This window comes from Arvicanthis niloticus, chromosome 15 (assembly GCF_011762505.2).
Source record: "Arvicanthis niloticus isolate mArvNil1 chromosome 15, mArvNil1.pat.X, whole genome shotgun sequence".
Lineage (NCBI taxonomy): Eukaryota > Metazoa > Chordata > Mammalia > Rodentia > Muridae > Arvicanthis > Arvicanthis niloticus.
In genome coordinates, this window is record NC_047672.1 from 56,756,057 (window position 1) to 56,780,142 (window position 24,086).

At 39.6% G+C, this 24,086-nt stretch overlaps 1 protein-coding gene across 2 annotated transcripts; it reads left to right on the forward strand.

The window, feature by feature from the left end:
- Nucleotides 1-1,760: 1,760 nt before the first annotated feature.
- Nucleotides 1,761-23,575, forward strand: Samd9 (sterile alpha motif domain containing 9). Of its 2 annotated transcripts, XM_034519312.2 has the most exons (3): nt 1,761-2,059; nt 4,864-4,943; nt 18,535-23,575. In XM_034519312.2, exon 3 carries the CDS (start codon nt 18,544-18,546, stop codon nt 23,332-23,334), a length of 4,791 nt encoding a protein of 1,596 aa, XP_034375203.1. In that variant the 5' UTR covers nt 1,761-2,059; nt 4,864-4,943; nt 18,535-18,543; the 3' UTR covers nt 23,335-23,575. The 2 variants fall into 2 exon arrangements, with proteins under 2 accessions (XP_034375203.1, XP_076769181.1); XM_076913066.1 differs by lacking the exons at nt 1,761-2,059; nt 4,864-4,943 and adding an exon at nt 5,576-6,013.
- The last annotated feature ends 511 nt before the right edge of the window (nt 23,576-24,086 follow it).

Consider the following 24,086-nt stretch of genomic DNA (forward strand, 5'->3'; position numbering starts at 1 on the left):
AGTTTTAAAACTACTCCCACTTTTTTCTGAGAAGGGAAGAGCTACCAGCCTCTCTCAGATTCCCTTTCTACCCACCTTTAACTCCAGAAGATGGCTGCACTACCAGCCTGCTCCCGAGACTATTGAATCCCTGGATAAAAAACACACATATATAGCTTGTGACTCTTGAACTTGCCTTCTAGGCACAACTGCTGAGCACAGATATCTTCTGCTGGAAAAGCATGCCCTCACTTGTTTATTATCTCCATGTCTCTACCTGCCCTAAACTTACTTAGTGGTTAGTCCAACCTAGCCCCTGGCCAAACATCCTTGGCCACCTGCCTGTAGAGGAGGCTGCAGGCTTTAGCTCCTCCAACCCACCCCAGGCCTTACAGGATTGCTTTGAGCTTCTACCTCCAAAGCAAGGCAGAAAAGTCTCTCTCTCCTTCCCTGCATCTCCTTTTCTACCTGGGACCTGGGAAGTCTCATCTGTACCTTCTGCCCAGCAATTGGCTCCTGGCTTTTTTTTATTGACAAATCAAGAACCAATTAGGGAATAGGGGTTTAACATCAGCAACTCCTCTTACACTGGGGGAAGGAGGCTTGAACCTCACTTAAAAGGAGGAATAAAGTAGTGATAGGAGGCAGATTGAGGGAGGGAACTGGGTGGGAAGAGAGATGGGGAGGGGAAAGGGTGCATTCAGGATCATGTGTCAGGAGTGGCAGGAGAGAAGCCCAAGGGACAGGAGAATGAATGGAAATCTGCAGCTGGGGAGGACTGGGACATGTGTGCATCTCTAGGATGGGGGAGACTCCCAGGAGTCTATGTGGTTGACTTTAGCTGAGACTCCTAGCAGGTTTCTGATATGGAACCTCCAGTGGACACTTCCTATAGCAAGGCAGGACTCTCGGTGGAGGGATAAGGACACCAACCCACCCACAAAACTTTTGGCTCAAAATTTGTTCTGTCTATAAGAAATGCAGGGAAAGAGATGAAGCAGAGACTAAGGGAATGGCCAACCAATAACTGGCCCAACTTGAGACCCATCCCATGGGAGAGTACCAATCCCTGACACTATTAATGATACTCTGTTATGCTTGCAGACAGGAGCCTAGCATGACTATCCTCTGAGAGGAGAGCCTCCACTCAACAGCTCACAGAAACATGTACAGACACCCACAGCCAAACACTAGATGGAGCTTGGGAAGTCTTATGGAAGACTTGGGGGAAGGATTAGATTAAGGGAGGGGGAGGGGATAGGAACTCTACAGGAAGACCAACAGAGTCAACTAACCTGGACCCCTGGGGAGTCTCAGAGACTGAACCACCAACCACAATGTATTCATGGACTGGACCTACCCCCTGCCCCTTCCTATATATAGCACATGTGCAGCTTGGTCTTCATGTGGGTCCCAAACGACTGGTGGGGGTTTGGGGGGGGTATCCCTAAATCTTGATTGCCAGTGGATCCTGTTCCCCTAACTGGGTTGCTTTGTCTGGCTTCAGTGAGAGTTGATGCACCTAGCCCTGCAGAGTGGAGGGGAGACTCCATCCTCTCAGAGGAAAAGGGGAGGAGAAATGGGGGAGGGACTGTGGGGGGAGGACCAGGACGAGGGACTTGATTGATTGGGATGTAAAGTGAATAAATAAATTAATTAATTAATGCGGGGGTGGGGGTGGGGGGAATCTCAGACTTTAAGTCTTTGGGCTTTACCCAAACAAACCAGAGGGTGGCATAGTTGGTACTAAAGAGCAGCAAAAGAGAAAACAAGCATTTCAGGACTCCTTTTCTGTATCAGAGAATCGAAACTGAAACAGAAGCAGTTTTCACTTCCTTACACCCCGCCAGCACCAGCCACACCCTTACACCCTGGTGTTTCTCAGCCGGTTTGATCTGCTATCAAGGTAGACAAGCAGACTACTCAAACTTACAAGAAGACTAAATGAAGTTGTTTTTCTCTGACATCTCAGGAGGAAGAGAATACAGACACCAGACATTTTCTTCATCAAAATGGACAAGATTTTCTTTTTTTTCCTTTTAAAAGGTTTTTTTCACATAGAAGAAATTTGAAACTTTGGGTGAGTATAAAATTTCTTCTTTCCTATAATTTTCGTTGTTATTGGCGTCTACAGCAACAGTTTACTGAACAGTTTATTGAAAAAATAAACCTTGAGGTTAGAAAGTTTAGGTATATTTTAAAATAAAGCTGATAATTTTCTGAGCTTAGAATTTCTGGACTATGTGTTGCTGTAAATGATACTGTGGTCATGACATTCCATTAAAGATGTTGTTGAAAATTAGGCACAATTCTATTAATATCCCTCAAAGAAAAACACCATCTTCAGGAAGGAAAAAAAAACACTTTAATGTTTACATTAGTGTAAAACATAGTCCTCCAATCACTAAGGAACAGGCAGTTTAGAAAATGAAGTCCTTGATAGTGTGTTGGACATTAGTGTGAAGTCCATGTGTGAGAGACAGAAACAGAATGCCCATAGAGTGTCTGCTGGGGAGTTTTGGAAGGTTCATGTGCTTGGTAAGAAACAGGAGCTGAGGTCTGATTCTTTTCCCCCAAACATCATTCAAGGGCCTAGGAAAACAACGTTATTGAATGAAGACCTTCTTTGAAAAAAACTGACAAACCCTACAATGCAAGTGTGTGTGTGTGCGTGTGTGTGTGTGTGTGTGTGTGTGTGTGTGTGCGCGCGCGTGTGCGCGCGTGCACGAGTGCACGGGTGTATTTTAAAGTATCCCCAAAATTGCTTATGAGCTTATACAGTATAAAGAAGAAAAAGAATTTGCAAGCACACACCACACACACATACACACACACATCACTTATTTTTAGTCCTAATTAGTCTTCCTTCTGTTTTCCTTTCCTAAGGGTTTTTTATATATGTGTGATCCTGCAGCACATTTTAGGGTTTGTGCAAACCTTTTAGAACACAGTACAGTCTGGAAAAAAAAAACAGTACTACAGTGGCATATAGATTCTCCCCAAGTGGCCTCTTCTGTGGTTTTTAAATGATTGAATCAAGGAACAACTATCAAGACTCAAGAGAAGCTTCAGAGCAGAGGTTCTCAACCTGTGGGTCTTGACAGAGGCTGCCTGAGACCATCAGAAAACATAGATATTTACTTTATATTTCATAAGAGTCACACAGTTACAGTTATGAAGTAGCAAAAAAATAATTTTATGGCTGGGGGGTGTCACCACATTGTGAGGAACCGTATTAAAGGGTTGCACCATTGGGGAAGTTGAGAGCCACTGTTTTAGAGGAAGCACTGTGAGAGGTGAAACCTACTCAGTTTCATAAGCTGGGAGTGAAAATAGTGAAAATCCATCCCTTTGATGTCATTTGCTTAATTTCTCAAGCAAATATTTCAGCCCAGATCTCTCTGCCTCCCACCCTCAACTTTATACTCTGATATTTTTGTGGCATGTAGCCCAGGTATGAATAATCCATCTGACTCATGACTCTATCTTGTATTTTTATACTATTATGCCAAGATGGGTGGGGACCAACATATGTATAATAACTATGAGAAGAAGTTTTCACTGATGAAGTTAGGGTGACTCCTGGTGTCCTGATAAGATTTTGCATAAGAGCCATGGGCTTGTAATCAGAGCCTGGGGACACCAGGCAGCCAAAAGGCCATCATGTGTTGGGAGTGACTGAGCAGCAGAGGTGGCTGGACAGCGTAGCACAAAACAGGAGTGAGTGGCTGAGGGTCAGAACTGGACAGTTGTATGTGAGTATATGTGAATATGAGAGTAACTATTGGGCAATGGGATCAGGTGTTAGACAACTATAATATCAGTAAAGGCGGTCCTCTCCTGCCTCCTTCCCCTCACTCACGTGAGACCGCGAGTACAGGAGGAAATGGTGACAGACCAGAAGTAGCAGTACTCTGTCATTTACATATCTCTTTCATCATGCCTGGGTCACTTCTGTTGAGTCCATAACTTTCTTCCATGAAGATGCAGACAAAAGATGTGGAAATTGATGCTCTTGAGATGTTTTGCTTTTCAACTTGTTAATTGAGCAGAGATAGAAAACTGTAATGGTAAAGATGAGAAGTTCACCACTGGCTTGGACCAGGCCAAGGTGGGCTGCTGCACACAGAGAAGATAGCACTTTCAATGCCTGTGTCATTCAGAATCTTCCCTTTCTACTCTAAGCAATACTAAATAAATGAAAATATTATGTAGTTATATAAAGTAGTGTGCCTACCTGGCCATTTATACATATGAAGTTGAGATTTGAAGAAACAGGATATATAATAAATTATGTACTTTTTTCCCCAGGAAATAAATGGTAGAATGTTGCTTTAAAACAAGGCCAATCAAGTGATAAACGTTGCTATAATGACCTGTAAAGTAGAAGGTGTTGGCATCGCACAGGCTTCTGGGATAGGACACTTGCTCATTTGGAATATATAACTTTAAGGATTGTGCTATTGAACTGTTCTTGGTGGTTTGTGTGCATCAACACTGAGATGTTGTTGGAGGTGTGTATGAATTTTGCTGTTGCAGTTCCTTGCATGGTAGAGGAGAATTCAATGTTTCAACATTATGACACAGGCAGTTTAATTATGAATGTGTGCAGCTGGCTAAGGTTTTGGAACTGCTGCAGACCCCGAGCTATTGCATCCACCCACGTGACTTTCAAAAATCCCACGGGGTTACCGTCCTCCAACTAGACCTAGCTTGTCCTCATTGCCAACCCAGAACCAGCAAACTGCCCAAAATTCCCATAAGGAGACAGCTTTGCATCCCTGGAATTTTAACATGCAGCTCCTGTTGTGTCAGCTATCTTCAGATACAACTTTGAAGATATAAGTTTTCTAAACTCATTAATGTTGTTTCTTGTGGACACAGTGAGAACATCAGAGACCTCTGTGACCTATAACCTTGCGTGGGCGGCAGGACTCCCTGCACTGTGTCTCCAGACAGTTTGGGTAAGTTACGTATTCCATCTCACTTTTCAGATCTTATTCATGTAGAGTTGGTTGTAATAACCTCTTATTCACTTAATTTTTGCAGCATCTGGTATTGCTACGATCTTCTAGCTTTCTTTTATTCTTCTACATGTGTGTCAATTAGCTTTTATTGAGTACCATTTTGGATTTTGTTGAGCGTCTCTGCTGTGACCGTCTTTTCATTTTTAAATTTCCTCTTTTAAATATTTTCCCTCTTTCTTCCCCACTTAAGTTTACTGTAATGTTCTCCAAGCTCACTAAATTATTGTTCTATTTTTATAAAACCATTGTTCTACAAATATTTTTGGTGCTCTTTCTGAAGTTTTGATACTCAACATTTTTCATTGCTGTTCAATTTTAAATGTTTTCTCTTTAATGTATGCCATTGTAATTTTGTGGGTTTTTTTAATTTAAGTTTCATTTGTGATTACCACCATCTGCATGCAGTTGTGAGAAGTGATCATATAGTCGATCTACCTTTTATTAAGGTTTCCTAATGACATAATCTTTTAGTGTTACAATACATCACATTGTCATTTGTTCATTCAAAACACAAAGGCTACACACAAAGATCTCCCTTGTTGGTTATTACAGTTATGCTCACTCTTTCATAACCACTTCTGCTTAACTCTATTAATATGTTGTCTGTTATCACGGCTTTGTCATATATGTTCATGGAATTGTACAGACTGTGACATTAGGGGTTGTTGTTTTTTTTCACTCAGAAAAATTCTCCTCAGATTTATGAAAGTTGTTTTGTGTTGTGGTTTCAATATAAAATACCTCCTGAAGTCTCATGTGATGAAGGCTTGTCCCCTGCAGTCATGTGATGAAGGTTTGGTCCCCTGCAGTCTACAGAAATGCTGTGTCTTGAAAAACGCATGGATCCTGCAGACTCTGACCTAATAAATGGATTAATCCATTGATTGATTTGTGGTTTAATGGCTTTGTTGGAAGATGGTAGTTAGTGGAAGCATACTTTGAAGAGTTTATTTCATCTACCAGAGTCTTCCCCTCTGGTTCCCTCTCTGCTTCCTGACTGACATGAGGTGAGTAACTTTCCTCCACTTTGCCTTTCCCCTATGACATTTCTGAGTTACTTTGCTTAGCTTGACCGTCTCCAGTGTCACACATTGTTTACAAATGGCATAATTTTTTTCATGGCTAAATATTTCACTATCATATACATGTATATAAATATATATAACAAATTTGTTATCCATTAATAAGAAGAAAGATATCTTGGTAATTTGATAATTTGTCTATTATGATAACTACCATATTAAATATTAGTATATTGAAATTTTTGTTTTATATTAAGTTTAATTTTTTTTCATTATGTGACAGAGGTGGTATATCTAGGTGAGATTTTGGAGCTATTTTTCATTTTTCTAATAAACTTTATACTGATTTCCATAGTCACTAAATAGTTCTTATTCCCCCCAACATTATTTAAGGGTTTCTCCTCACTCACCACTGCCACCTCTTGTCTTCTTCAGTGCCTCAGAGTTGCATTCTAGAGACTTTCTACCTTCTTGGTTGGATTTATTCATGGACATTTTTTAAGGTATTATTGTGAAATGTACTATTTTCCTGATTTCTTTCCCAGCATGTTCATTATTAGTATATAGGAAAACTACTAAATTTCATATGTTGGATTTGTATTCTCCTACTTAGCTAAAAGTATTTGTTACACCTAAGAGTTTTCTGGAGCAGTCCCAATATCTTTCAAGACAATGTCACCTAGAAATAATTTGCTTTTTTTTCTTTCCTATTTGTTTCACTTTTCTTCCTTCTGTCTTATTGCTCTAGTTAAGACATTCAACAGTATATTGACAGCAGTGTTCTTCCATGGCCTCCACACGTTCCTCACTCCAGGTTCCTGCTTAAGTTCCTGCCTTGGCTTCCCTCAGTGTTGGACTGTGATTGGGGTCCCTGGCTTCCCTCAGTGATGGATGGTGATTGGAGTCCCTGGCTTCCCTCAGTGATGGACTGTGATTGGGGTCCCTGGCTTCCCTCAGTGATGGACTGTGATTGAGGTCCCTGGCTTCCCTCAGTGATGGATGGTGATTGGAGTCCCTGGCTTCCCTCAGTGATGGATGGTGATTGGGGTCCCTGGCTTCCCTCAGTGATGGACAGTGATTGGGGTCCCTGGCTTCCCTCAGTGATGGACTGTGATTGGGGTCCCTGGCTTCCCTCAGTGATGGGCTAGGTTTGGTGTGTAAGCCAAATAAGACTACTCTTCCCCAAGGTGCCTTTTGTCATGCTTTTTATTAGGGAAACAGAGCAAAACAAAACAGTGACTCCTGAGCCCACTTTCCCATCTAGATAGTTCTGAACTGAGTCAGAGTGAGAAGAGTGAACACCTTTGCCTCATTTTCTTGTTTTAAAGGAAATACTTTCATACTTTCCCCATTTGTGTGATGCTTACTCTAGGTTTGTAGTTTGTATTGTCACTTTTAATTCCACTGTGATCAAACTGACAAAAAGCAGCTGAGCGAGGAGGACTTAGTTCAAGGTTTCATAGTAGGGAAAGCATAGTCAGGAGAGTTTTCTGTTAAATCAGCATACCAGGAAGAAGAAAGAGACCTTGGGGAGAAACAGAGACTGGCTAGTTCCTCTAATGTGGCCATATATCTGCCAGCCAGGTCCCGTGCCCAGAATATTCCACAACTTCCCGAAACAGTGCCACCTGCTAGGGATCAAATGTCCAAACACATGAAGCAGTGACAGATATTTCACACTCAAATCACAATATTCCACTCTGGTGCCCCTGCGCTCATAGTCATCTCATCGTGCCCAATGTATGCAAACTTCAAATGTCCTCAGGATGTTACAGTTCCAACAATTTCAAAGGATCTAAGACTCAAGGCAGTCATTTAGCTGTGAGTGCTATCAAATGAAAGAAAAGGTTTATATGCTTCTACATATAAAGGCACAGAGTAAATATTCCCAACCCATGAAGAGGAATGGAAGTATAGCAAGAAAGGATCGAGGCTAATTTGTAGTTTAGAGTGGGAAAAAAAAGTAGAGCAGGTTTCACATACTGCTGAGAACAATGTGTTCTCTCTATTCAGAAGAATGTCCTGGAGACTCCTGTTGAACACAGTAGATCCAAAGTGTAATTTTGCTACAGAGTTTCTTTGCTAAATATATCAGTTTAGAAGGACTATCTAGATGTGATAGTGGGCCAATGGGTTGCTGTTTTGTTTTGCTTTGTTTCTGTAATAAAGACCATGACATAGAATAACTTGGGAGAAAAATGGGTTTATTTGGCTTATACATCCTAATCACAACTCAACTCCAAGGAAAGTCAGAGACCCCAATCACAGTCCATCACTGAGTGAAGCCAGGGACCCCAATCACAGTCCATCACTGAGGAAAGTCAGAGATTCCAATCACAGTCCATCATGGAGGGAAGCCAAGGTAGAAACTTAGGCAAGAACCTGGAGTCAGGAACTGATGGAGAGGCCATGGAAGAACACTGCTTTTTGCTTTACCTCCCATGACTTACTCAATCTGTTATTTTATACAACATAGGACAGCCTGGCCAAGGGTGTTACCACCCACAGTGGGCTGGCCCCTCCCATGTTAATCATTAATAATGAAAACGCCCTACAGACTTACCTGCAGGCCAATCTAATAGAAAAAGTTTCTTAACCAAAGTTCCTTCTTTCCACATGACCGTAAATTTGTATCAAGTTGACAAAAAACTTAACCAGCCCGGTCACCTACAATTACCATGTCAGGATTTGCTTGATCTTCACACCTTTAATGCTTATCTCAGATGATTACAAGTTTCAAGATTTAGTCCATAAATATTTACAATACTATTTCATCTCAAAGGATTGTTTTCCTTATTAATATGCTATCACTCTTCTCACCTCTCTTATTTTCTTGATTTCTCTTTTAATGAAAATAGATATTTTTGTACAATACATTATGATTATGGTTTCCTTCCACAGCCACTTCAAGATCTTTCACACCTCACCTCCCATTGAATCCACATCCTTTCTACAGAATGATAATGTCTTAGTCAGTGTTTCTATTCCAGAGAAACATCATGACAAAGAAGCAAGTTGGGGAGGAAAGGATTTATTCAGCTTACACTTCCAAGTTGCTGTTCATCAACAAAGGGAGTCAGGACCAGAACTCAAGCAGGTCAGGAAGCAGGAGCTGAAACAGGCTATGGAGGGATGTTACTTACTGGCTTGCTTCCCCTTGCTTGCTCAGCTTTCTTTCTTTTTTTGTTTGTTTGTTTTTGTTTTTTGAGACAGGGTTTCTCTGTGTAGCCCCTGCTGGCCTCGAACTCAGAAATCCTCCTGCCTCTGCCTCCCAAGTGCTGGGATTAAAGGCGTGTGCCACCACTGCCCAGCTCAGCTTGCTTTCTTACAGAACCCAGGACTACCATCCCAGGGATGGCACCACCCACAATGGGCCCTCCCCCCTTGATCAGTAATTGAGAAAAAGCTGGATCTCATGGGGGCATTAGGGAGGCTCCTTTCTCTGTGATAATTCCAGCTCATGTCAAGTTGACACACAAAACCAGCTAGTGTAGATAATAAATAAGATAAAACAAAAACAAACAAACCAGAATAGGGTCAAACAAACAAACAAACAAACAAAACACAGAAGCAAATGAGCCAAAGAAAAAGCATAAAAAACACATAGAAGAAAAGGGCCTCTAAGTTAAAAAAAAAAAAGTCCTAACAAAATATTATGAGACAAAGAACCTGCGAAGATGCCAATTGAGTCCATTTTGTATTGGTCATCTACTGCTGGGCACGGGAACTGTCCTTGACTGATTGGTATCCCCAGTGAACCTTCACTGGAGAGAACTACGTTTTCATTTGAAAGTTGTTATTAATTGGAGACAGCATCTGGGTCAGAGATGGGAGCTTGTGTCCACTTTTCCTCTCAGCACTGCAACCTCATTTGATTCAGACTCCTGTATGCTCTATACATGCTGCCACGGTTTCTGTAAGTTTATATGTTCATCGGTTCTGCTTGTTTCTTTGGTGTCCCACATTCCGTCTGGCTCTTGCAATCTTCTTGCCTCCTCTTCCCTGAACAATGAGAGACGGGAATTTATAGAAACATCCCATTTAGGTCCGAGGGTTCCAAGATCTCTCATTCTGTATGTTGTCCTTCCCTGGGTCTCTTTATTTGTTTACATCTACTGCAGGAGGAAGCTTCTCTAATGATGGCTGAGCAAGGCACTGATCTATAAGAATAGCAGAATGCCATTGGGTGTCATTCTATTGTTACATTCCTTTAGCAGAATATAAGTACTAGGTTATTCCCTGGGTCCATGGACTATCTAGTTTTAGGTTCTTGGCCACTCAAGCAGTGTCAGGGATAGATTCCTTCTCATGAAGCAAGCCTTAAATGCAACCTTCAGTGTCCCACCAAATGCCTAAATGGCATCCAGCTTAAATGAATGCTTACTCCCACTTGCTTTGTGCCACCATTGCACTAGTTCATCTTACAGACAGGTCATCGTTAGAAGTGAAGGTTAAAGATAGACACTAGTCTAACATCTCCATGTTCAATAAATTATGTAGGAGATTTCTTCAACAATAGAGCTTTACTGTCAGTTTGTGAAGAACAACCAATAGCCTTGACAACAGCTGGGGCTGTTCTCTTGAGGCTCCTTTGACCAACAACTTGATTAAATATAATCCATTCTCAGCACTGGAAGCCTCATTTGGTGATGAAAGGTGTCCAACTTTAGCCCTGAGTTTGATTATTTCTTGCCATCTTCTCCTTTTGCACATGATTGCTTTTTGTTCTAAAGCTTTTATGTATGTTAGTAAGTTATGTATGTGAGATCTCTCCAATTGTTTTTTATGCAAGCAGTTAGTGCTATGAATTTGCCTCTTGGTATTAATTTCATGGTGTCTCATAACTTTCGATACATTCTGCTTTCATTTTCATTCAATTCTAAAAAGTCATTAATTTCTTTCTTAATTCTGTATTGACTCATTCTTTATTCAGTAGTGAGTTTTTCAGTTTTCATGAGTTTGCAGACTTCCCCTTGTTTCTATTGTTGTTGGCATCCGGCTTTAATCTGGGGCAGTCAGATGGAACACAGGGTGATATTTTAATTTTTTTGTATCTGTTGAGACTTTTTTTTATCTGAGTATGTGGTCAGTTTTGGAGAAAGCTCCACGAGGTGTTACAAAGAAGGTATTTGGTAAAATACTTGCTGAAGAAGGTTTGTATGAGATGTTCTATAAATATTTGTTGGGTCCATTGGGTTTATGATACCAGTTAGCTTCAATATTTCATTTTTCACTGGATGACCTATTGGTGGTAGTAGGGTATTGAAGTTACCTACTCACAGTGTGTGAGAGTCAATGTGTTTTTAGCTATATGTGTTTCTTTTATGAACTTGAGTGCCTTTGTGTTTGATATATAGATGTTCAATGTCTTCTTGGTGGATCTTTCCTTTGGTGAATATGTAGTGTCCTTCCTGATCTCTTCTGGATAGTTTTGGTTCAAAGTGATTTTTTTTTTCAGATATTAAAATAGCTACTCCAGCTTAATGCTTAAGTCCATTTGCTTGGGATAGCTTTTTGTGTTCTTTATCTTGAGGTGATGTATATCTTTGATGTTAAGGTATGTTTCTTGGATATAGCAGAAGGATGAATCCTGGTTTTTGCATCAGGTATAATTAGTTTGTGTCTTTTTATTGTGGAATTGAAATCACTGATATTGAAAATTATATATGAGCACTGTTTGTTGGTTTCCATTTTTGCTGGTTAGTTTTAAATCAATTTAACACAGACTAGAGTCATCTAGAGTGGAGGGAGGCTTAATTGAGAAAATGCCTTCATAAAATCAGGCTCTAGGCAAACCTGTAGGGCATCCTCTTAAATAGTGGATGGTGGAGGGTCCAGTGCATTATAGGTAGTGCCACCCCTGGGCTGGTGATCCTGAGTACTATAAGAAAGCAGGCTGAGCAAGCCATGAGAAGCAAGACCAGTAAGTAAGCAGCACTCTTTATGGCCTCTGCATCAGCTCCTTCTTTCAGGTTCCTGCTCTGTTTGAGTTCTTGTCCTGACTTCCTTCATTGGTGAATGATGATATGGAGGTGTTAACTCAATAAACCCTCTACTCCCCAAGTTGCTTTGGTCATGGCATTTTATCACAGTAATCATAATATGAAATAAGACACCATTGTTTTGTTGTTCTGGTGTGGCTTCCCCACTACCCACCCTCTTTTAAATTTGCTGGTCTGAGATGATTATTTCTTGTTGATACTGCTTAAATTTGGTTTTATATTGGAATGTATTTCTTTCTTCATCTATTGTTAGTGAACATTTTGCTGGTTATAGTAGTCTGGGCTGGCATCTGCGATCTCTAAGAACTTCTGGCTTTAAGAGTCTCCATTGATAACTATTAGACTAGCTTAAGTAAGCTTACTTACTAGTCTGTCTCCTGGGAGACTTCATCCAGCAACAAATGGAAACAGATGCAGAAACTCACAGCCAAACATCAGGTGGTGCTGGGGACAGGGTCTTCTGGAAGAGTGGTGGATAGAATTGAGTGACCCAGAGTGGTCAAGAATACTAGAAGAAGACCTACAAAGTCAACTGGCGTGGGCCCATGGGGGCTCACAGAGACTGAACCACCAACTAGAGAGTGTGCAAGGACTGGACCTAGGGCCCTCTACACATTTGTAGCAGAAGTGCATCTTGGTCGTTATGTGGGTCTCCTAATAACTGGAGCAGAGGCTGTCTCTGACTTTGTTGCCTGTCATTGGATCCCCTTCCCCTAACTGGACTTCCTGATTAAGTCTCAATGGGAAAAGATTCACTTAGTTTTATTACGACTGGATGTCCCAGGCTAGAACAGGATCCAAGGTGGGCTATCTCTTCTCTGGGAAGAAAGGTAGTAATGGGGAGAAGGATTTGTAAGGGTAGGACTGGAGTGAAATGGGAGGAAAAACACAATCAGGATGTAAAGTGGATGGATGGATAGATAAATAGATAGATAGATAGATAGATAGATAGATAGAGTCGGCATTGAAAACTTAGGTATTACTTTAATAGGTCTGCCTTCACATGTTTTCTGGTCTTTTTTGTAGTGTCTTTTCTTTTCTTTTCTTTTCTTTTCTTTTCTTTCTTTCTTTCTTTCTTTCTTTTTTTTTTTTTTTACTATTCTCTATTCAGTATATTTAGTGTTTTGATTATTATATGGCATGGGGAGTTTCTTTTCTGATCCAGTTTATTTGGCGTTCTGTTTGCTTCTTGTACCCTGATAGACACCATTTTCTTTAGGTTAGGGAAATTTTCTTCTATGGTTTTGTTAAAAATATTTTCTCTGCCTTTTCCCTGGGTTTCTTTTCCTTCCTCTATTTCTATTATTTGTAGATTTAGTCTTTTCATAGTGTTCCAGATTGCCTGGATGTTTGTGCCTGGATTTTTCATATTTACCATTTTCTTTCATCACGGTATTGCTTTCTTCTTTCTTCAAAGCCTGAGAGTATGTCTTCCATCTCTAGTATTCTATTGGTCAAGCTTAGCCTTGAGCTTCTTAGATGAATTCTTACATTTTCCATTTTCAGTTTTTCCTCAGTTAGGTTTCCATTTCCACTTTCATATCTTGAACTATTTTCTTCATTTCATTTTCATTCCATGTTTTCATGGATTTCATGAAGGGATTTGTTCATCTTCTCTTTAAGGTCCTTGAACCATGCTCATAATAGCTATTTTGAAGTCCTGTCGTGTACTTCAGCTATATTGCATTTCTCAGGACCTATTATGTAATAAGGCTGTTGGGCTGTAGTGGAGCCATATTTTCCTGGCTGTTATTATTTACTGTAATAAGGCTGCTATTGTTTTTATGCTGGTATCTGGGCATCTGGGTTTGGGATCATTATGCTGATATTAGGTCTTGTCTTTGTTCCATGGGAGTTCCATTCCTGGTTTTCCTTTGTTCTTTTGGATTCTTTGGACAGTGTGGTGTCTACAGGTTGCCTGGGTGGGTATGCTTCTGAAATCCAGGTGTGGCCACTAAGGGTAGAAATTGTTTCCTGGTACTAGGAGCTGACACTAAGAAATATGGATGAGCTAGAAGGGCTGAGAGTCCATAAAATGGAGGAAAGCTGGGTGTGCCACCGGGATTGATGTAGACTCCCGGATATGGGGGCAGAGAAGAAGCCACAGCAGGTTTTTTGCTACAAAGCTGGTGGTAAAAATGGATATGAGTATAATTAGAGAAGAGGAGGGAAAGTGATGATCACCTACCTGATTCCCTGGCCACCATGGCCAGAGGATTTCCAGGGAGTAACTATAGGTGCTGTTGGCTGGGACAAAGGGATGAGGCAGTGGAGGAAGGCTGTAGGAAAAGATAAGCATGATCAATGGGAATGGGAGCAGAGAGGAAGAAGAGACTGCAGTGGATGGTTTGCTACAAAGAACATACACACACATGCATACACACACACACACACACACACACACACAGTTTATTGGAATGATTTACAGGATGTATTTCAGCTAATTCAACAATAGCTGTCTGAGAATGGAAAGTCCAAGAATGCTCAGTCCATAGGCTGGATGTCTCAGCTGGTCTTCAGTATATGCTGGGATCCTACAGAGGTATAGTCTAATGTCAGTGAAAGAAATGAACTTGCTAGCAAGGTAATAGTAAGCAGGCAAAAAGAAAAAGCGTTCTTCTTCTGTGTCTTTACACAGACGTCAAGTAACTCAGACTTTATTATCAGTCTGTTTTTTTGTTTGGTTGGTTTTTGGGGTTTTTTTTGTTTGTTTGTTTTTGTTTTTCCAGACAGGGTTTCTGTGTGTAGCCCTGGCTGTCCTGGAACTCACTCTGTAGACCAGGCTGGCCTCGAACTCAGAGATCCACCTGTCTCTGCCTCCCAAGTGCTGGGATTAAAGGCGTGCGCCACCACCGCCCGGCAGGCAAGGTGTGTCTTCCTACTCAAAAATCTGGACTAGAAATAGATTGACTACTTTAAACCAAGTAATACATCTCTCATAGTTGTACTTGATTGTATATTCATTCATGCATTGTAGTTACTTTTAAGATAATAATCCATAACTTGATTACAGTTCATTTGAGATGTAATCAGGTTGACAACCAATAATAGTCACCCCACTGGACCTGGCTTGAGCTTTTAAGAACCTCAAAGCCCAAAGAATAAGAATGCTAATAATAACATTTATACTCATACTTATAGCCTTGTCCAGTGTCATCTGCCATTCTGGTTCAATGGGGACTTAATGCATTTTCTTTTTTTTTTTTTTTCCTTTTTTAAATTTCTTTAAAATATATTTCAGATTTTATCCCCTCACCCCATTCCCCCCACCCACCCAGGAACCCCCTATCCCGTCCCCCCTCCTGCCTCCACAAGGATATGCCCCCAACTACGCCCCCCTCCCCCTCCCCACCCTCCAATTCCTCCCCCTTGGTGTTCAGCCCTCATGGGACCAGCATTAGCATTCTTATTCTTTGAGCTTGAGTAGTTCTCTGTCAGGGTGTGGCAGGGCAGGACATAATGCAGTAAAACTTGTTTCCTTGGTTTTAAATAAAACTGGAGGAGCTGTAATAAAAATAAAACTGTAATAAAACTGTAAAAAAAAAAAAAGGAAAAAAAGAGAACTGTTTAAAACAGCCCTAGCATCGTGACTCCTTAAGGAATGCCCGAGTCTGCATGGTCGCATCTGACCTGTAAGATGTGCACTCACAACATTCCATGTATCCTAATTTCTGGACCCAAGTCCAAGCTGACTAGGAGCTTCCTGAGATCTCACAACAACAGGGGCACATGGTAAGCGTGTCTCTAGAGCTGTTTTAGAAGTTCTTGGCACATGATAAATGAGCATGCATTTGGCAATGAGCGGAGGCAAGAACAACTAACAATGCTGAGGTAGTAAAGGATGAGCCCAACCAAGGTTGGAACAAGAAACAGAAGAACTTACCCAGGCTGGGCACCCCAAAAGAATCTGCTCTAGGTCCCTCAATGTGAGCAACCACTTGCTTAAGGAAGGGTGAAGTTATTTGAACTTTGCCATGTATCAGCGTATGCCAGAAGCTGCATCAGCACAAATAAAATCGTGGATTTAAAAAAAAAAAAAAAAAAAAAAAAAAAAAAAGAACCTCAAAGCCTACCCCCTATCTCCCCCTCTCCTGACACACTTTCTCCAAAAAGGTCACACCTCCTAATTCTTTCAAATAGTGTCACTCCCTGAGCATTTTAATATATGAACCTGTAAGGGAGCCAGGCTTATTCAAATTACTACAATGTCCCAATATTTGTTTCTATAGTAAATCTAAAAATCCATTAAACTGACAATTGTGTCCACCACGTGCATTCACATAAAATAGATACCAAACTTCATTAAATGAGTGCATTAACATCTCAAAGATGACATTGTGCTTGGCAAGCATTCTATATGATTTCAAGTATTTTAAATTTATTTAAGTTTGCTTTATAATTTAGGAAATAGAAAATCTTGACTATTACTAATGGCATTTTGTTGTTCTTGGAGTATTCTATAAATGCAATTTAGAGCCTATTGATTGATAATGATGTTCAATTGGTAATGTTAATTTTTTCTGTATGTTTCTTATTCCTGTTTAACTATTGTATCAACTGTTAAGACAAAGAAAGGTATTAAAGCCTTCAGTTATACATGATTTGCAAAATCCTATCAGTGTTTACATCACACCTTTCGCCACAGTTCTGCCTAGTGCAAATACCTTTAGGAATTCTGTGACATCTTGTTGGGTGACCTATTATCAATACTTAATACCCCAGTCTGTGATTATTTTCTTTATACTGTTATCTACTTTGTCTGTTGCTACCTTATAGCTAGTTAGTATAATTACTTCTATGTTTTTATGTAATATTTGAATGATATAAATCTATGTATACTTTTATTTTCAATGTGTTCATCTCAATTGGACATCATATAAACAGGATGTAGTATGGTCATATTTTTAATCCAACCTACCAACTCAGTGTTATTAATTTCCATATATAAAATATTTATAGTGAAAGTGATTATTGATATGTTAGAAGTCAATCCTGCTTTTGTGCTCTCTGTATTCTCAAATTTTCTCTGTCTATCTTATTGTTCTGTGTTCTTCTGAGTTACTTGAGAATTGGTCTATTACATTTGTATGAATATTTTAATGTATTATTTTTATAGCTTTTAAAATGGTTTCTCTAGATATTTTACCATATATATATAACTTATGCCCATATAATAATCTCCTTTTGCTATTAGATTAAAATATTGAAACATGCCTATGATAATACCAGCCAGAATGCATCCAATTTCATCTTGTCTGAACTATTGAAACCTACCTCTCTTTCTGTGTTACTATTTTAGGTCTGTACAATGGGATTCAATAATAGAAAAACTTTCTCAGTCAATGGCATACACTTTCTCTAACCAGAAAAATGTAGACAAGTAACTATGCCTAACCTCTGCTAAAGGTCAAGTACCTTGATAATCCACCCTAGGATTTATATTTTCTGAGTAGATGACACAAAAGCAACAGAGTCGTTTACCAAATGGGAAGCCAATTAGTACATCAAAATATTAAGTATTTTATGTCTATCATTACTCTTTAATTAATATTTGCTTATTCTACTTTCTAATTGTGCTTAACACTCATTTTTTTTTTTTTGGCTCTATCACAGCAAGTTAAAGAAATTATACTTAGCTCTAGATTTAGTTTCATATTTGTTGAGGTTTGGTCTGTTACTATATACTGTAATGCTAAATACTGTCCCTGGTTGCCTCAGGGAGTAGAGAATCCACGTTTACATCAAGTGATGCTATGTGACTTTGATCCTTAATTTAAAACTATTGGTTGAATAAAGATGTTGGCCTATATCTGGGCAGAAGAGAGGTACATGGGGTTTCAGGTCCTGGGCTTGGGGTCTGAGGAGACCTTGAGAGGAAGGGAAGGTGAGAGAGGAGAAGACACCATGGGGTAGGTGAGTCATGAAAACATGGCAATGAGGGCTAGTCAATTGGAGTTAAGAGCAATCCAGATAAAGCATGGCAATTTATAACTCAAGGTTATTGATGGAGAAGTAGATTCTAACAGCTCAGAGGATAGATCTGCCCAGCCCGAGTGCTCTAAAGGCTTATCACAAATATAAAGGTTTTGTGTCTTTTGCTGGGAACTGAATGATCCAGGGTGGGAAAGAAACCCCAGATTTGAGATTAAACCATATTACAACGCATACTTTTCTTCTATATAGAAGAGTTGAATATTCTTAATAATACAGAAAACACATGTTATAAGTGGCAACCATAAAAAGCATGATTTATGAATGGCAGGATCCCCAACATACATTTAGTATATAAAGTAAAAAGAGAACTGGAAATAACGTGCTATAATTCATGTAAGGCTAAGTGTTGTGCATTTGTATTTGGTGGTATTTTTCTTGGTTGATACAGAATAAGCTGGTGTCAAAAACTTTTCAAATGTTGTGACATCTATAGTTTACCTATTTAAAAATGGAATGCTTCACATTTTCACTTATAAACTACAACATAATTTTTTTCTCTTCTCTATACAGCTAATTGGAATGGCAGAGACACTCAACCTTCCAGAAGCCACAGATGACTGGACAAAAGAGGATGTAAACCTGTGGCTAGAAAGTCACAGAATTGACCAAAAGCACAGGGATATCTTGATGGCACAAGATGTCAGTGGAGCAGTCTTGAAGTGGTTAAATAAAAAACATCTTGTTGAAATGGGCATAACCCACGGGCCAGCTATCCAAATAGAAGAGCTATTCAAAGAATTGCAGAAAACATCCTCAAAACATTTTACTCAGACACCTAAGAAGACAAAAGGCAGTAAGAATATTTCTAAAACCCAGACAGAAAGTAGAGAGACTTCAAAGCAAAACCAAAGAGCTGAAGAGAACTCACGGGAGGCTGATTCCTCTGCAGTGAGTCCAGAAGGGAACTCACATAAAGCTGATGCTCCTACAGCAAGTCCACGGGCTAAAGGTACTAAATCAGAAAAACATGAGCTGGTGGGAGATAGAACAGTTCAACAGGATAAGCAGTCATCTCCAGGGCCAACATGCATTGCATATCCTTTCAATGAATTCAGTAATCCGTACCGTTACAAATTACATTTCATCCTACAGCCTGAAACAGGACCACTCAATCTCATTGACCCAATACATGAATTCAAAGCCCTGACAAACACAGAGACAGCCACAAAAGAGGACATAAAGATGAAATTTAGCAATGAAGTCTTCCGATTTGCTTCAGCTTGTATGAACTCACGTACTAATGGCACCATTCATTTCGGAGTCAAAGACAAACCCCAAGGAGAGATTGTTGGCGTGGAGCTCACCACTGTCACTAAAGATGCCCTCATTGACCACTTCAATCTGACTATAGCTCAATATTTTGAGGTCCATCAAGTCCAACAAGCAAAGAAGTGCATTCGAGAGCCAAGATTTGTGGAAGTTTTACTGCCAAATAGTACTCCATCTAACAGATTTGTTATTGAAGTAGATATCATTCCACAGTACTCAGAATGTAAAGAAGACTACTTCCAAATCAAAATGCAATGTTTAAAGAATCAAGCATGGCAACAAGCTCCAAACTACTCAGTCTTTGTGAGAAATGGACCCAGAAGTAAGGACATCATAGGGAATAAAGCTGATTTCAAAACTTTTAAATTAGACTTAAAAGCACTGTCAGAATCTAGGAAAGAAGCAGAAAAAAAATCTAAAGTAAAACTAAATGAAAACAACAGAGAGGGGCAAAAGCTAATTGAGCTGTTGACAGGAAATAAGGATCTGTTAGATAACTCATACTACGAGTGGTACATTCTTGTAACAAATAAATGTCATCCACATCAGACCAAACATGTAGATTTCCTGAAGGAAATTAAATGGTTTGCTGTATTAGAGTTTGATCCTGAATCTGAGAGCAATGGTGTGGTCAAGGCTTTCAAAAGAAGCCGAGTAGCAAACCTCCACGTTCCAAGCCAATATATAGAAGGAGAAACCAGAGTCAGTGAGAAGATTTTCAGTCTGAATCTTTACCAACAACCCAGCTGGATTTTCTGCAATGGCAGGTTAGACTTAGAGAGTGACAAATACAAACCCTTAGATCCAATATCCTGGCAAAGAGAGCGAGCTTCTGAAGTCAGGAGACTGATTTCATTTCTTACACGTGATGACATAATGCCACGAGGGAAGTTTCTGGTAGTGTTTTTATTACTCTCTTCTGTGGAAGACCCAAGAGACCCCCTTATTGAGACTTTCTGTGCTTTTTATCAAGATCTCAAAGGAATGGAAAATATACTGTGTATTTGTGTACATCCAAAGATATATCAGGTATGGAAAGACCTACTTGAAGCAAGATTATCAAGACAGCAAGATGAGTTATCAAGCCAAAGCATTTCTACTTTAAATCTTGCAGAGATAAATGGCACTATTCTTAAATTAAAATCTTTAACTCAGTCTTCAAAGCGATTCTTGCCATCTGTTGGTTCGTCTACTGTCCTTCTGAAAAAGGAAGAAGAAATTATGACTGCCTTGGAAGTTCTCTGTGAAAATGAATGTGAAGGTACACTCTTGGAGAAAGATAAAGAGAAAATGCTTGAATTCAAGACATCCAAAGAAGAAGATTTCTACAGGGGTGGCAAAGTGTCCTGGTGGAACTTCTACTTTTCTTCTGAAAATTATTCTTCATCATTTGTCAAAAGGGATAAATATGCGAAACTTGAAAAAAAGATTCAAGAATGGGCAGACTCTTCTCAGCCGGTATGTGCAAAAATTATTCACCTGTACCACCATCCGGGCTGCGGAGGAACTACTTTGGCCATGCATATTCTCTGGGAACTAAGGAAGAAATTCAGATGTGCTGTGTTGAAAAATAAGACAGAGGACTTTTCAGAAATTGGAGAACAGGTAACAAATTTGATCACTTACGGAGCAACAAGCCATCAGGAGTATTTGCCTGTGCTGCTCCTCGTTGATGATTTTGAAGAACAAGACAATGTCTACCTTCTTCAGACCTCCATCCAAACTGCTGTCGCTAACAAACACATTCGATATGAGAAGCCTCTAGTGATCATTCTAAATTGTACAAGGTCACAAAATCCTGAGAAAAGTGCAAAGATGTCAGACAGCGTTGCCCTAGTACAGCAACTCTCTCCCAAAGAACAGAGAGCATTTGAGCTGAAGCTGACAGAAATCAAAGAACAACATAAAAACTTTGAAGATTTTTATTCTTTTATGATCATGAAAACCAACTTTAACAAAGAGTACATAGAAAATGTGGTCAGGAACATTCTGAAAGGGCAAAATGTTACCACCAAGGAGGCAAAGCTCTTTGCTTTCCTGGCTCTCCTTAATGCATTTGTACCTGACACTACCATTTCCCTTTCACAATGTGAGCATTTCCTAGGAATCTCAAACAAGAAGGCTTTCTGGGGGACAGAAAAGTTCGAAGACAAGATGGGTACCTACTCCACAATTCTAATTAAATCCGAGGTGATCGAATGCGGGAGTTACTGTGGTGTGCGCATCATTCACCATTTGATTGCCACTCTCTCACTGGAAGAACTGAAGAGAAGCTACAACTTGAACAAAAGTAAAATTGTGATGGATATGTTAACAGAAAATCTATTCTACAATACTGGTATAGGAAAAGACAAATTTTCCCAAGACGTGCAAACACTGCTGCTCACAAGACAGCGCAATGAACATGAAGGTGAGACAGGAAACTGGTTCTCTCCATTCATTGAAGCTTTACATAAAGACGAAGGAAATGATGCAGTTAAAGCTGTGTTATGTGAAGCTACCCGTAGGTTCAACCCCAATGCATTCATCTGCCAAGCTTTAGCGAGACATTTCTACCTTAAAGAGAAGGACTTTGAAAAGGCTCTACATTGGGCAAAACAAGCAAGAAAAATAGAGCCTAATAATTCTTACATCTCAGATACACTAGGTCAAGTCTATAAAAGTAAAATAAGATGGTGGATAGATGATAATATGAAAAATGGGATTATCTCGGTGAACGAGCTAACTGAACTTTTAGATTTAGCTGAACATGCGTCAAATGCTTTCAAAGACTCTCAACGGCAAACCGAAGACCGAGAATACGAAGGGAAGGAAAGGTTGTATCAGAAGTCAAAGAGGAGGTACGATACTTACAACATAGCTGGTTATCAAGGAGAGATAGAAGTCGGCCTCTACACCATCCAGATGCTCCAACTCATTCCTTTTTTTAACAACAAAAATGAACTATCTAAACGAGATATGGTCAAGTTTATATCAGGAAATGGTGATATCCCAGGGGACCTAAGTGAGTTTAAGTCTGCACTCAAGAATTTTATTCCTTATCTAACTAACCTGCAGTCTTCTTTGAAAAAATCCTTTGATTTTTTTGATGATTACTTTGTCCTTCTTAAACCCAGAAACAATATAAAGCAATATGAAGAGGCGAAAAACCGGAGAAAGGTGGCTGGATACTTTAAGAAGTATGTAGAAATATTTGGCCCCTTGGAAGAATTAGAAAATCAAAATTTTAGATCAAAGCTCAGTTTACCTCTACAAGTAGAAAGGACTCGGAGAAGCCTAGAAGCTTTAAAAGCAGACAAGTTTTCTGGACTCTTAGAATATCTTATCAAAAGTCCAGAAGACGCTGTGAGCGCCATGGAAGATATCGTGAACAAATACACTTTCCTTCTTGAGCAAAGTGTTATCAAAACCCAACAAAAGGAAAAGCAAAACTTTATCTTGGCCAGCATCGTTCTCTCTTGTATTAACCCTACCTCCAAGTTAATAAAGCCCATTAAAAAGCTGAAAGAACAGCTTCGAGAGATCCTGCAACCAATAGCACTGACTTACCAATTTCCAGAACCTTACTTTCTAGCCTCTCTTTTATTCTGGCCAGAAAATCAACAACTAGATCAAGATTCTAAACAAATGGAAAAGTATGCTCGAGCACTAGAGAATGCTTCCAGGGGGCAATATAAACGCATGTATCGCACAAAGCAACCAATTGCATATTTCTTTCTTGGGAAAGGTAACAGTAGGAACAGACTCATCCACAAAGGAAAAATTGATAAAAATTTTGAAAAGGTATCAGATATTAATTCCTGGTGGCATACTGGAAAAGTATGGGAAGAGGAAAAGGTCCAGGACCTTTTGGTTCGTTTACAGGGACGAGTTGAAAGCAATTCTTTATACATAGAGTATGGGATCAATGAAAAAATCACAATACCAATTACACCCACTCATTTAGGTCAACTTAGAAGTGGGCAAAGCATAGAAAAGGTGTCTTTTTATCTTGGATTTTCCATTGGAGGACTTCTTGCTTATGACATTAAAATTGTTTAAGATCTTGAAGTTTGCGAGAGATTTTGGTTTTGGTATCACCTTTTTTTCCCCTTTAATTTACTTATAGATACAACTCTTAATAATTTTGTGTAGTGGGGGAAGGGAGAATAGTAGAAGAAAAACAAGGCTGAGCCTCACTTGAATATTTCTGTGCAATGGATACATAAGGTTCTTTTTACTCTTCCCTCTGTGTTGTCAAGAAATTATTCTATAACATCTGCAAAATAAAATCAAACCAAAATATGCAATTTGTTTTTGTCCTCATAGTCTCACTAGAATCTTCCTGGGGGCAGTGTCTCCCCCTGCCTTCTGCATAACACTTACCTCTATAATCTATCAGTTAAGTCTTTACTTTTAATTGGCAAATATGAATTTATGATATGCAATGTGATATTGAAATACATATACATTATTGGATGACTAAATTGAGTAATATACTCGTTGTTTCACAAACTTATGTTTTGTTATAAGAACATTTGAAATATATTCTCCTAGCATTTTCTTCTGTCTCTCTCTGTCTGTCTCTCTGTCTCTCTCTGTATCTCTCTGTCTCTCTCTGTCTCCCTGTCTCTCTGTCTCTGTCTCTCTCTGTCTCCCTGTCTCTCTGTCTCTGTCTCTGTCTCTGTCTCTGTCTCTCTCTCTCTCTCTCTCTCTCTGCTTTGGGTTGTTGTTTTTAAATCAGGGTACCTTTTGTAGCACTGGCTGTTCTGGAACTCATTAAGTAAACCAGGCTGACCTTGAACTCACAGGCA

Coding starts and splice junctions, on each gene's coding strand:
- Samd9 (XM_034519312.2), top strand. CDS start 18,544: ATGGCAGAGACACTCAACCTTCCAGAAGCCACAGATGACTGGACAAAA.